The 14011-nt window shown below is 42.4% G+C and overlaps 1 protein-coding gene across 1 annotated transcript in view; it reads right to left on the bottom strand.

Annotated features, from left to right (window-relative positions):
* The window catches only part of PROS1 (protein S), a 64855-nt gene that overhangs the window by 24909 nt on the left and 25935 nt on the right, over nucleotides 1-14011 (bottom strand). The window contains exons 5-8 of the mRNA XM_038766163.1: nucleotides 13451-13573; nucleotides 13209-13340; nucleotides 6321-6446; nucleotides 3915-4036 (exon numbers count right to left, since the gene is read on the bottom strand). Of these exons, the coding sequence (XP_038622091.1) occupies nucleotides 3915-4036; nucleotides 6321-6446; nucleotides 13209-13340; nucleotides 13451-13573 (503 nt within the window). The remainder of the gene's footprint in view (nucleotides 1-3914; nucleotides 4037-6320; nucleotides 6447-13208; nucleotides 13341-13450; nucleotides 13574-14011) is intronic.

The following is a 14011-nucleotide window of genomic DNA, read 5'->3' as shown; positions in this document are numbered from 1 at the left end:
CGTTCTACAAAAGCGTTCAGGGATAGGGGAGCGAGTGAGTGGAGTTCATTAGAGAGGGTGATACGGAGAGCATCATTTGGTCATCAAGGGTAGGGAATTTGGGTATTGAGGCTAAATGGGGCATCATGAGTTGAGAAAATTGGATGAGATCAGAAGATTGGTGGTCTCTGTTGGGGAACAGCACATTTTCAGGAAGGAGGTGTGTGGGAGAGAAGACAGGTGAGGAGGTGGTGTTCAGATGGAGGGATTTCAGAGATGTTGAGACCGTGCAGTGGACAGAGATGATGAGCTCGTGTGCCAAATTGAAGAGTGGGCGAGCTGGAGTGGAGCAAGAGATCAGTTTGAGTTAAAGAGTGATAGAAAGTGGGCAGGGGAAGTTTCATCAAGAGTATCTATGTGGATATTAAAGTCTCCAAGAATCAATGAAGGGTTGGAAAAAAAGAGAAGTAATGTAAGAAAGGGATTTAAATGGTTCAAAAAGTTGGAAGTGGGGCATGGGAGGTTGGTAGATAATAATAATAATGTTGGTAATTGTTAAGCGCTTACTGTGTGCCAAGCACTGTTCTGAGCGCTGGGGGGATACAAGGTAATCAAGGTTTTCCCACGTGGGGCTCACAGTCTTAATCCTCATTTTACAGGTGAGGGAACTGAGGCACAGAGAAGTTGTGAACTTGCCCAAAGTCACACAGCCGAGAAATGGCAGAGCCGGGATTAGAACCCATGACCTCTGACTCCCAAGCCTGGGCTCTTTCCACTGAGCCACAATGCTTCCCCAGTAAATGACTGTTAACTAGAATCTGGAGTGGGTGGTAGAGGCAGATGATAATGGGCTTTGAAGGAAGGGAGAGGGATGGGAGAGATGAAATGGTGAGAAAGCAGCACTGGGGTGCAAGAAAGAAGCCATCACCACAACCCTTCCCTGTGAGTCTGGGGGAGTGGGTGAAGATGAGGTCCCCTTTAGAGAGAGTAGCAGGGGAGCCCATGTCATCTGGGGACAGTCAGGTTTCGGTGATAGTAAGGAGGAACAGTGACTGGGTCGAGAACAGGTCAAAGATGAAGAGAAGCTTTTGAGATGTTAGTCTGATTGATTTATTACCCTGAATATATATTTTATGCTTTTTGCTAGGTTCCCTGAAAAAAAAAAAAGTTTGGTCCTCTCTCAATCTTTTACTAGGGGAGAATATTTTGGCTGCTTGGAGCCAAAATATGGTAGCTAAAAACATAAAAGAATGCAACAGACTTCAAAGATCTTTGATAAACATCGGCTCCAATAAGATGTACAAATTCAAGGTGTGTTTTTTTTTTCCACTTGAAGTTGGTTGAAGCCTTTTACAAGTATGAACCTGTCTAGGGCATGACCAATCCTGCTAAAGTAGGATAAAGAAAATCATTCACTGGAAAATATTTTCATTGAAGTCCTCCACAGTATAGTAGTTCCTTTCACTAAGCAACATAAGCCTTAAACCTCCCTGGCTCTTGGAAAGGTTCTGTGTTTAAAGACATCACAGGCTGGGCAGGGTGGTATTTGCTAACCATGGCCCGAGGGCAGTTAGGAAGCCAGCCCTGGCTCTCCCTGACTCTCTCCATCTCTTTCCACCCTTTCCTGGCCCTGACACTCCCTTCTTGGGCAGCTTAATTCTGGAAAGGAGAGCTGGGTCTATTATAGCTGTTGGGTTAAGTACACTGACAAGAAACATGACCTAGTGGAAAAGCAAGGGCCAGGGAATCTTAATCCTCATTTTACAGATGAGGTAACTGAGGCCCAGATAAGTAAAATAACTTGCCCAAGGTCACACACAGCAGACAAGTGGCTGAGTTAGGATTAGAACTCAGGTTCTTTAAGACTGTAAACCCCATGTGGGACATGGATTGGTTCCATCCTGATTAGCTTTTATCTATCCCAGCCCTTTGTACATAGTGAGCACTTTAAAAATACCATTAAAAAAAGAAAATGATATAGTGAAGACCAAAATTTTGACTTAAAATATTAACCTGCTTTTCTAATTCTTCCAAAAGGATGTCATAGAAATGCTAAAGGAGAGCCTGGAGGAAACTAACACAATATTCTAAACACAATAGAATACCTAGGACTTGACTCTATAAATAAGTCTTTATCCCCATCAGAATCTTTCCAATTTTCTGAATTTTAGTGACTTTATCAGACATACAAAAATTCTCCTTCCGGTTAACCTTTAACCAGGTGCACAGTCAGATGTTTGAGTGCTATATTGGCACTCTTAAAATATTCCTCACTTTTAAATGCAGAGTTGGCTTTCTACTCTTTTAAGGAAAAGGAAAGATCACAGGCAAATGAAGAAAAAAAGAGGAGTATGCAGATACATATAAAATTCCCCAGTTCTCTGTGTCCTTGGACATCCTGCTGACACCTCAAATTCAATTTAACATGTCCAAAACAGAACTCTTAATCTACCCACCCAAACCCTGTCCTTTCTCTCACTTACCCATCACTGTAGACAGCACCACCATCCTCCCAATATCACAAGTCCGTAAACTTGGTGTTATCCTGGTCTCATTCTTTTATTCAACCTTACATATTCAATCTGTCACCAAATCCTGTCAGTTCAACCTTCACATCATCACTAAAATCCACCCTGTCCTCTGCATCCAAACATACTAGGTTAATCCAAGAATTTACCTTATCCTGCCTTGATTACTGCATCACCTCCTTGCTGACCTCCCTGCCTCCTGTCTCTCACCACTTCAGTCCATAGTTCACTCTGATACCTGGATCATTTTTCTATAAAACCATTCATGTTTCCCCAGTACTCAGCAATTTCCAGTGATTGCCCGTCTACGCCCTCATCAAACAGAAACCCCATACCATCATTTTTAAGGGACTCAATCACCTTGCCCCTTCTTACCTTACGTCCCTGATTTCTTACAACAAACCAGCCCAAACACTTCTCTCCTCTAATGCCAATGTACTTGTTCCTTGATCTCATCTGTCTTGCTGCTGCCCACTCACCCATACCTTGCCTCTGGCCTGAAACTCTCTCTCTCTCCTCATATTCAACACATGTTCACTCTCCCCACCTTCAAAGCCTTATTAAAAATGCATCTCCTCCAAGAGGCCTTCTACAACTAAACCCTCTCTCCCACTCCCTTCAGCATCACCCTTGCCTAGAATTGCCCCCTTTATTCACCCCTCCCTCAGCCCCACAGCTCTTATGTAGATATCTGTAACAATTTATTTATAGTAATGTGTCTGTCTCTCCTTCTGGACCGTAAGCTCTTTGTAGGCAGGGAGTGTATCTACCAACTCTGTTATATTGTACTCTCCCAAGCACTTAGTGCAGTGTAATAAGCACTCAATAAATGCAAGTGAATGACTTGATTGATTACCATTAAATAGGATGAATAAAATAGGACAGTTTTTATTGATACTTCAATATTGACTTAATTTGTGTTCAGAGGCTTTGAACATTTTAAAATACATTTTTTACTTTGAAGTTTGTTATTTTCCATGTTAAGTAGAAAGTAAAGTGATAACTGGATTTTATTAGTATTGATAATACAATGTTATATTAAATTCAAGATAGTAATATTGAAAAAGTGTACAGCTATGTCACCCATTTATACTGTTCCACAATAACAAAAAAATATTTAGTACATAAATTTGGAGGGTCTTCAGATAAAATCAGTTTGGATTCGCAGGCATAAATACACAGACATTTTATGTAAATCATTATGTAGTTATATTTGTAGCTTCTCAACCATTCCTAGTTTTGGCAATTCTAACTTAGACAACTGATTTTGATCCACTTTTAGTCTGTGTAAACCGTTAAGCATGTGTTTGGAATTTCCTAATGTGCCTCATCTGTTCAGGGAGATGCAACCAGCTGTCACTTTTGAAACCAGAAGGTAGAGAAGAGTTCAATTTTGTAAAATGTTACCTCACAGTTCTTCTGGTCGGGGGCAAGCATGAAGCCTTTCTTCCCATCACAATAGCAGGAATAACCTCCAGGAAAATTGACACAAAGCTGAGCACACATGTTTTCTGCACATTCATCCACATCTGGAACAAAACAAACCACATGGCTCGAGACTGCAGTTTAAGGTTCGATTTTGATGCAAGGGGGCACCTTATTTAATGGTATGCTTTAGGATTTGAAGTTATGGTGACAGCATCAGAGGAGGGGAAGGGGCCTGGAGGTGGGAGGAGGGAACTAGGGACAGTCTGGGCCAGTTGCTAACTGAAGCCCAGCATTGGGTAAAGACAGCACATTGCAGGGAGCTCTGTGGTCCCAGGGTAGCCATGGGCCCTGTCAGTCAGTCAATTGTCTTGAGCTCTTTCTGTGTGCAGAGCACTGAACTAGCTGCTTGGGAGAATACAGTATAACAATATAGCAGACACATTACCTATCCACAATGAGCTCACAGTCTAGAGTTGGAGACAGACATCAATACTCCAACTTGGGCAGGACTTTCTGAGGCCAAAGGAGGCAGGCAACAGCAGTGGTAGACACAGGCCTCCCAGCCTCAAGGGAACATCATCCTGGAATAGCCCATCAGGCACCAGCAGTGCGCTGCCTCCATCGACGACCACCGCAGTCAGGATTGTGTGTTTGGGGCTGGAGGCACGGTCATTACGGACAGGGAAATTCTGATTCTTGCCTAGCCAGCCTTGTCCTACTCCTCCCAGAAGAGTTTCATTATGGTGATTTTGAAGTGGCAAGCTAAACTCTTCTCCAAACCAAAGTGTACCACCCTGATGCAAATAGCTTCCACTCGGACAGTCTCTGGTTCATCCAGTGGCATGATGGAAGACATAGGTTCTAATCCTGGCTCTGCCAATTATCTGCTGTGTGACCTTGGACAAGTCACTTCAATTCTCTGGGCCTCAGTTAACTCATCTGTAAAATGGGGATTGAAACTGAGAGCCCCACATGGGACAGGGACTATGTCCAACTTGATTTGCTTGTATCCACCCCAACAATTAGTACAGTGCCTGGCACATAGTAAGTTCTTAACAAATACCATCATCATCATCATCATCATTCTCTGCCCCTTGCACTATCTTTTCCTCTGCATCCCAACTGTAGGTTGTTTCCTGTTCTAGGTTTCATTCTCAATCTACATTCATTCAGGAAGCTCATCTATTTCCACAGCTTCAACTACCACCTCTCTGCAGATGTTTGCCAAATCTATCTCACTGCCCCAGCCTTTCTTCTTTGCAATCCCACATCTTCTCCTAGTTCCAGGACATCACTACATGGATGTTCCAGCAGGGTCTCAGGCTTAATATGTACAAAACTGAACTCCTTTTATTCCCTCTGAAATCCTCTCTTCCACCTAACTTTCCCATTACAGCTGAAAATGTCCCTGAATCCAGCTCATGTGGTGTTATTCTTGGTTTCTCCCTCTCTTTCAACCCTGTATTCAGTCAGACACCAAGTTCTATTAATAATTCTTCCATAGCATCGACAAGATCCACCATTTACTTTCCATCCAAGCAGGCAGAATTTGTGATATCCCAGCTTGACTTTTGCAACAGCATTCTCACTGATCTCCCTGCCTCCAGACCCACCTCCCTTCCAGTCCATACTTCTCTCTGATGCCCAGATCATTTCTCATTCTGCCCATATCTCTCCACTCCTCAAAAACTTCTGATAGTTACTCCTTCCTCTTCTCAATAAGCTGAGTCTTCTAACCATTGACTTTTCTTCTGCTCTTAACCGCTCTCTTCTTCCCCTACATTACAGTTCACACTCCTCACTCCCCTCAGGCTTAACCTACTCACTTTGCCTCATTCTTGTCTTTTCTGCCACTGACCCTAATCGTAATATTTTCCTTTAGCCTGGTACTCTCTCCCTCCCCCTTCAATCCTCCTGTAATCACATCTCTTAATAGAGGTTTTCCTCCATTCATTTATTTTCTCCCCAATTGTTATACCCCCTCCAACTGCCACCTCTATCCTTCTGTGCCATCTGAGGATGTGAGCTCAAATCCTCCCATTGCACTAAAGTACACATCTTACATAGCTGGTTATAAGCATTAACTCACGTACATAGCCCCTTTTTCCTCTTTCCTCCTATCTGTAAATTATTTTAGTGTCTGCCTAGGATGTAAAGCTCCTTGAAGACAGAGATTATGTCTACCAACTGTACTCTCCCAAGGGTTTAGTGTAGTGCCCCACACATAATGCATGCTCAGTACAATAAGTAGTATTTATTTTAATGATTGATTCTGCACAGAAAGTTTCCCAAACTCTGCCTTGGAACAAATTAAAGCAATACCTTGAGACCTCGAGTTGGGCTAATTGGCCGTTTATTCCCTCCTCAGCCCCCACCGTGACTCACCTTCACAATCCCTTGCTATGAGATTATAATTGAAGCCTTCAGGACACACACATTCAAAACTTCCCTCGGTGTTCCTGCATTCGGCCTTCCCACAGACACTTGGCTGTGATAAGCATTCATTCACGTCTATAAATGAAACAAACACGTTAAAAACAAACCTTCCAATGAGAGGGGCTGGTTCACCTCTGCTCTCCCTTCAAACCACCACTTTCCCAGATGCCAGTGAAATATAAACTCTTGCCTTTTTTTTTTTCATTCCCTGGATCTAGTGTGACATAAGGAATGCCAGAAGAAAAACAGTATTAAAAATCCATAATATCCTTCTAGGTCACTAGATTACTCATTGCCCAGACTTATGCACATTCATGTCTTTTGAGGGAAATGCAGCTTTAATTGTATCTTTATAAACAATGATTTTGGAGGACACAATTCCAACTGCTCTTTTTCTTCAACAGGCTTAGACCAGGAAGGGGTCTTACTGCGTATGTTCTGGAATATATTCGTAACTCAAAATTCAAACTAATTTCAGTGGCCATAATTCCAAAAAGCATGAAGTTAAAAGTAATAGAACTCAATTTCCGAGGGTTACAAGTTAGCCTATATTCAGCAGTATGGGGAGACCTCCATGATCTTCCCAAATTTCCTGGAGAGAAATGAAAGTAGGTTGGTTATTAATCAGAGTTCTCTAAACACATTTTTTTTTTTTGTCCGCCAAAGTGGGTCAGTCCAGGGTTTCAGGAATCTGTGTGATACTTGGCATTGTCAGTCAGTGGTCTGAACAAGAGAACCAAGCAAATCTTTAGCCCCACAATGTCGGGCAGTTGACTAATGTGAAAGACGTGCTGTCCTGCACATCCACCCAGTTAAAAAGGACAACGGTGAAATAACTTTGGAGCTTTGTTAGCTGTGCTGCTGGGTCTGTAACACTTGACATTTAGAACTGTCCTAGGTGCCTGAGTGAGCACAGAGCAGCTTCTAACATTGTGTAACTTGGGGTGTTCACCAAAACATCCCCAGAGATTCAACTGGACAAAAGCGAGGTGGTTTGTGTTCCTCTGGCTAGACTACTTGCTAAGGAAAGGAGGCATAATAAAGCTCCATCCTTTGCTTCACGCAGGCTAGTACAGGGCAGAGCAGACCCAAAAACAAGTAGAGAAAGAAAGATTTAACCAACGTATTTCTATTACACTATCAGGGGAAGGGAAGAGGAAAAGAGCAGAGAGTGTAAGAAACAGCATGGCCTAGTGGAAAAAGCTTGGAAAATCTGGGAGTCAGGGGACCCTGGGTTCTACTCTCAGATCTATCACTTGCCTGCTGTGTGACTTTAGGCAAATCACTTAACTTCTCTATAAATTGGGGATCTGTAACATACCTGCTCTCCATCTTAAAACTGAGCACCCCCCCCCCCCCCACCATAGTGTAGGGATTGGATTTGACCTGATCATCTTGTATCTACCCCAGTGCTTAGTACTGTGCTTGGCACATAGTAACTGCTTAATAAATACCACAATTTTTATTATCATTACTACGTGCAGTTCACACCCTTAAAATTTGTATTACAGGGAGTGCAGCCCCAGTGGCAGCCAGGTATTCTCTGCTGTACAGCAATTATGAAATGGAGTTAATTGTGGGCAGGGAATGTGTCTCTTTAGTGTTGTTTTGTATTCTCCCAATTGCTTAGTACAGTGCTCTGCACACAGTAAGCGCTCAATAAATATGATTGAATGAACTGAGAGGAAACTCAGCTAGCTGCCCTCCAGGTTTGAAAGGGGCATTGGGGCCCATTATCTGTTACATGTGGACCAAAGCCATACTGTTTGACTTTTTGAATTGAAGCGTGGCTCCCAAGAAGTACATAGTTTGTGACTCTTCAACTCACCCAACCATTCATTCATTCATTCAATCGTATTTATTGAGCGCTTATTGTGTGCAGAGCACTGTACTAAGCGCTTGGGAAGTACAAGTCATTAGCATATGGAGATGGTCCCTACTCAACAACGAGCTCACACTCTAGAAGGGGGAGACTGACAACACAACAAAACATGTAGACTGGTGTCAAAATCGTCAGAACAAATAGAATTAAAGCTATATGCACATCATTAACAAAATAAATAGTAAATATGTACAAGTAATAAATAATAATAACAATGATGGCATTTATAGAGTGCTTACTATGTGCAAAGCACTGTTCTAAGCGCTGGGGAGGTTACAAGGTGATCAGGTTGTCCCATGGGGGGCTCACAGTCTTAATCCCCATTTTACAGATGAGGTAACTGAGGCACAGAGAAGTGAAGTGACTTGCCCAAAGTCACCCAGCTGACAAGTGGCGGAGCCGCGATTTGAACCCATGACCTCTGACTCCAAAGTCCGTGCTCTTTCCACTGAGCCACGCTGCTTCTATTTTTTACTCTTAAATAGAGTGATAAATCCAACCACCACCCCACCATCTGAAACTAGGACTGCTGCTTCCACCCACCACTGTTAAATGTGTACTGTGGAGTGTTTACAATTTAAAAAGCTAAGTCTAAGCCCTTGTAACCAAGGAGAGGGGCAGGCAACGGTTTGACCAGCGACACTGATCCCTGGAGCACTCCCCAGTGCCAGTGACCTACATCTTTGCAATCTCCAGCATCTGAGGAGGGCTTGTGTGTCTCCTTGGGGGCCAGGAGGTCTGGCCCACCCAGGATTACAATATCCCCAAGTAACTCCAATCAGATTGTATGTTCCCCAAGGGCAGAGACCTTTACTTTTCCTCCTGTAAATTCCTCCGGCCCACCGAGCAGTGTTTTGAACAAGGTAGATGCTCAATGCATACTGTTGCGGATGACAACGTCTAACAGTCGAATTAGACCTAAGCAGTCTGTAGTTGACTTGGCTTACCAGTATTGGTTAACTTTCTCAACTAGCAATTCTAGGCTGATTTAGCAGATGAGGTGGTGAGGCAGGAGATGATGTGTCAGTGACAGCCAGCTAGTGGATAAAGGAATGTGAAGAAAACCAGACAAATAACTACGAAATAAGGGAAATGGAGACAGAGGGGTGAGTGAACTTTTCTGATCTGATCCATATGGGAAAAATGTGAGCCAGCATGTGAAACAGATTGCATTTTCTGCTCCAAATGAGATGTAGAGTTCAGTTTTGCCTTGAGTGCAAGGGCCTGAAAGGGATAGACCTCCCCCCCACCACAAAAAAAGCCCTAGACTCTCCTTTCTGTTAGATATAATTCCCAGAAATGTGATTCCCAAACTGACGTGATGGAGTAAAATCTGTTGTCTTTATGACCTACCAGGAAAATAGTTATTAGAGTAGGCATATTCAATTACTTGAAACATTTCATCCTCCATCTTTGCCTCTTTGTATTCTTTTGCGAGTATGTGGGCAACCAGTTATACAGACTTATCTGTGAGCACCCGAACTCTACAGAGAGCAGAGTGGTTGTGAAGGAGAGGCAAACCTTTTCATGGCTCCTCATTTAAAATTTGCCACATGACTGGGGGGCCTGCCAAAGGACCTCTTCAGGGCCAGTACATTTGGACTCCCTTCACAGACCGGTGAATCCAAGATCTACTATTTCTGGGTGAGCAACACAGAAATTCCTGCCAGAGCTGTAGCAATACTGCCTGAAGAAAGAGCACCAAGGATAACCAGCAGTGTCTTCTGCATAGGAGCGGCATGGCCTTGTGGGAAGAGCAAAGAACTGGAAATCAGGGGACCTCGGTTCCCATCCTTACTCCACCTCTTTCCTGCTGTGTGACCTTGGGCAAGTCACATGTCTTCTCTGCACCTCAGTTTAGTCATCTGTAAATGGGGATTTAAATGCCTGTTTTCTTTCATGTAGGACAGGGGCTGTATCCAATCTAATTGTATTGTTTCTACCCCAGAGCTTAGTACAATGCCTGGCACATACTGAATGATTAACAGATTTCATTATTATTATTACTATTATCATCACTATTATCTTCCCCAGCATTCAACACAGTACTTGGCACATAGTAAGCACTTCCCAAATAACACTATTATTATTGTTATTAGCTGGGGGTAAGGGAAGGGGAGAGAAGAGGAGAGGAAATTATTTGGGCAATTTGAAGAACCATCTCCCACTAGGAAATGTCTTTTAGAGTCTGTCTGTGCCCTAGCCAATTGCTACAGTCCCCGTGGAGCTCAGCAGAGTGGAAGGGAGTCACTGCCCCAACTTTAACTCGGCGGGGTCCCTGGCTCATTCCCTTCCACATCTGGAATCCCTACAGAGACTGATTCCTGCAGGTCACCCCAGTCTGATGAGTCACCAAAGAGCCAGTAGGGTACGTGTTGTTTTAAACAAGGCTTGAATCGTGGCCCATATAGATCAAGAATTTTAAACAAAAACAGTTTAATAAACACAAAAGAAGATGGAGAAAGCATTTTTTTTTCAAATTGTTAGCACAACCCCATCTACCTGAATGAGCATTGCATGCTTAGCTAAAGCTACACTTGATTATTTCATCATTAAACACTGTTGACAAAACAAATACAAAAACCCAAATTTTGGAAGAAAGTAAAAACACATGGATAGAATTGTTCAACATGGGGTACATGCAGGGAAAAGTTTACATATTTTTTCAGGTTAATTTCTACGTATTCTCCGGCCCTATAGTGACATCTAACGTCTGCTTGAAATTTGTGTTCCATCGCATGTTGGGCCTGGTCTTTGGCTACCTTGTTGCTTGCTCTTGTTTTATAAGTGGCAATTTGATACAGTGCATGTCTACATCTTGGCTGTACCTATACTTCATACAGCTTATGCATATGTTTTCATGTTCTGCATTCTATCAGTCTGATGTCACGAGAAATGCAATATAAAATGAAGTATACGAAAACACATACTTGTGTTCTTATGTGAGTTGCTTTTTCATGGTGGGCTTTATTTGATGGTCCTTGGCATTTGACTTACAAGTCAACATGCTGAATACCGTATTTTAATCTACTGAATCAATTAGAGTGGCTCTGGTTTTCGCATCCTGACACTAGCCTCCTTATCTAAAGCTTCAGTGAAGAGACCATTCTGATTTACCGGCATCAAAGGGAGCCTTGTTTAGGCTGATAAAGGCAGAATTTGACTACAGATGGGATAAGGGCTTGGAAAAAGATGACTTGTTTAAGAAAGGCCTTCCTCAAGTGTCTCTAAATCGTACTTTCACTCTACTGTAATAATTGTGGTTCTCAAGTGTGTCCACCCAATACTTCTGGCACAGCCACTAGCAAAATTGATCAAAATAATGAATGTTTTCACCGGTAACTGCATGTTTCATGTATATTATAAGACTTATATCATTTAGTTCCTTCAACTTAAAGGCACTTCTGATTATTAACTTAGTTTTAAATTGATACCATCGCAAAAATGCTTTGATAGTTGCCAGAGGGGCCAGATCGAAATATTCTGTGAACCAGCTATACTATGTACAATGCTACTCTCCATCACACCATGCTATATTATATATTCATTCAACTGAATTCATTGAGCACTTACTGTGTGCAGAGCACTGTACTAAGTGCTTGGGAAGTAGAATTCATGCTGCACTTGGCAATGCTTGGTCCCATTTGAGGTCCACATTTTTGAGGGAAAGTAGTATCAGCTGATTCCAAGAAGAATCCCAAAGATGATTTAAGGATGAAAGACAGTGTTTTTGAGGCAGGTCTAAAGGAATTTGGATCACCTAATCTGGATACAGAAGGCTTAACATTCTTCACATACATGAATCCATCAGTCATTTAAAAGTATCCAGGGCCTACTTGGTACAATTAGTAAACATGATCCCTGAACTCTAGTAGTTTACAGTCTATAGGAGGAGACAGACATTAAAATAAATCATAGATAGGAGGAAGTATTAGTACTAAAGATATGTACTTGAGTACAATGCTAAGCCAGTGACTACCTCAGAGTTTAGGTGGCTTGCAAGTGCTAAAATAGCAGCAGTGGGAATAGAAGGTGGAGAGATTAGAAATGAACTGGGATGGGTCTCCTGCAGGAAATAGGATTTCCAAAGAGCTCTGAAGATGGGGAAAGCAGTGGGCTGCCTGTTGTGAATGAAGAGATGGGGAGTTCCAGGCTGAAGGGAGAACATGAACACTAGGTTGGTGGAAGGTGAGGCAAAGATGAGCCACTATGAGTAGGCTGGCTTGACAGGAACAAATAATGTGAGCTAGGGAGTAGAGGGAGAAGAGCATGGATACAAAGAGTAGAGAGCTAATTGACTGCTTCAAAGTCAATGGTCAGGAGTTTCTGTTTAATACAGCAAGTAGTCAGCTATTAGAGGTTTTTGAGGAGTGGGGAACATTTGCAGAATGCTGTTTCAGAAAAATGATCCATGAATTGACGAAGAGCCCTGGGGCAGGGAGATTGGCGAGGAGGCTAATGAAGAAATCAAGCTGAGATGTAACAAGCCCCAGGACCAGGGTGGTGACCATTTGGATGGATAGTAAGGGGTTGGAGAGAACGAAGGATTATTATAGAGGGAATAATGACTGGTGATTTTGTTTTTAGCAGATTGAGCACAAGATATAAAGATCTCTTGCTCAGCAAATGGGATTGGTTTAAACATAATTCTCTGTCTGTGAGGGATGAACTATTATAATGGAGTGCATAGGTTCCTGAGGGAGGATGTGGAATCCTTTGCTTTGGAAACCTTTACCAACAAGATGGTTTGGACTGGGGGAAGGCTGGCTGACTGAGGGATTTTGTATGAAGGTATGGTGATGAACTGAATAACCTCTCATGATTCCTTCCAGGTTTATGACTCCACTGTGGCCTTCACTATTTGAATGAATCTATCTGCTCCTCTATAACCATATAACTTTTTGCAAATTGCAGGACTCTTGTTACACAGTGGGAGGGCTCTGCTACATCCTTACCTCTGCAATCCTTTTTATTAAGAAGCATTTGGTATCCCGTTTTACAGGAACAGTGAAAACTTCCAGGATAGTTAATACAGTTTTGGCTGCAACCTCCATTTACATTCAGAGGGTCTTCACATTCATCTATATCTAGAAAGTGAAGTCAAACATTTTTAATTGACACCATGCCTATTTCTTGTTTTTTATGCCTCTTCAAACAGTTAATTCTAGCTATAAGCTGAATGGGTCGTTATACATACCGTTTTCACACCTTTCTCCATGCCATCCTGACCTACAAACACAGGTGTATCTGCCTTTCCCATCTTTACAAACTAGATAGCCATCTTCATGGCATGGCAGAGGGAAGCACTGGTCTGGAATTGCTGTAGGAAACAAAAAGAGCCTTAACATGTTTGACATGTTTTTCTCTGAGATTCTCTTTTCTTTAAATCTCTAGCCTGTAAGGCTGTGGTGGGCAGCGAATGTGTGTAGCAATTCTCTTGTACTGTACTCTCTCAAGCACTTAGTACAGTGTTCTGCACCCAGTAAGCACTCAATAAATACTTTTTGTTGATCATTGCATAGTGAAGTGACCCAAGAGAGGGATAAGACTATTTATCGATCATTCCTCAAAAAAATCCACAAAATATCCTCTGAGTTACTTGTAAATTAAGATCTTCATCCCGATAGCCATTCTTGTGCAAATTATTCGAGTAATTCAGAGGGAAAAATATACTTTGTCTCTTTTACATAAATGCCTGTTAGAGTATTTTTGGCAGGGAATGTGTCTGTTTATTGTTGTATCGTACTCTCCCGAGTGC

This window comes from Tachyglossus aculeatus, chromosome 24 (genome assembly GCF_015852505.1).
Source record: "Tachyglossus aculeatus isolate mTacAcu1 chromosome 24, mTacAcu1.pri, whole genome shotgun sequence".
NCBI lineage: Eukaryota > Metazoa > Chordata > Mammalia > Monotremata > Tachyglossidae > Tachyglossus > Tachyglossus aculeatus.
The sequence above is the reverse complement of the archived record's forward strand: the minus strand, read 5'-3'. Positions and strand labels throughout refer to the sequence as shown.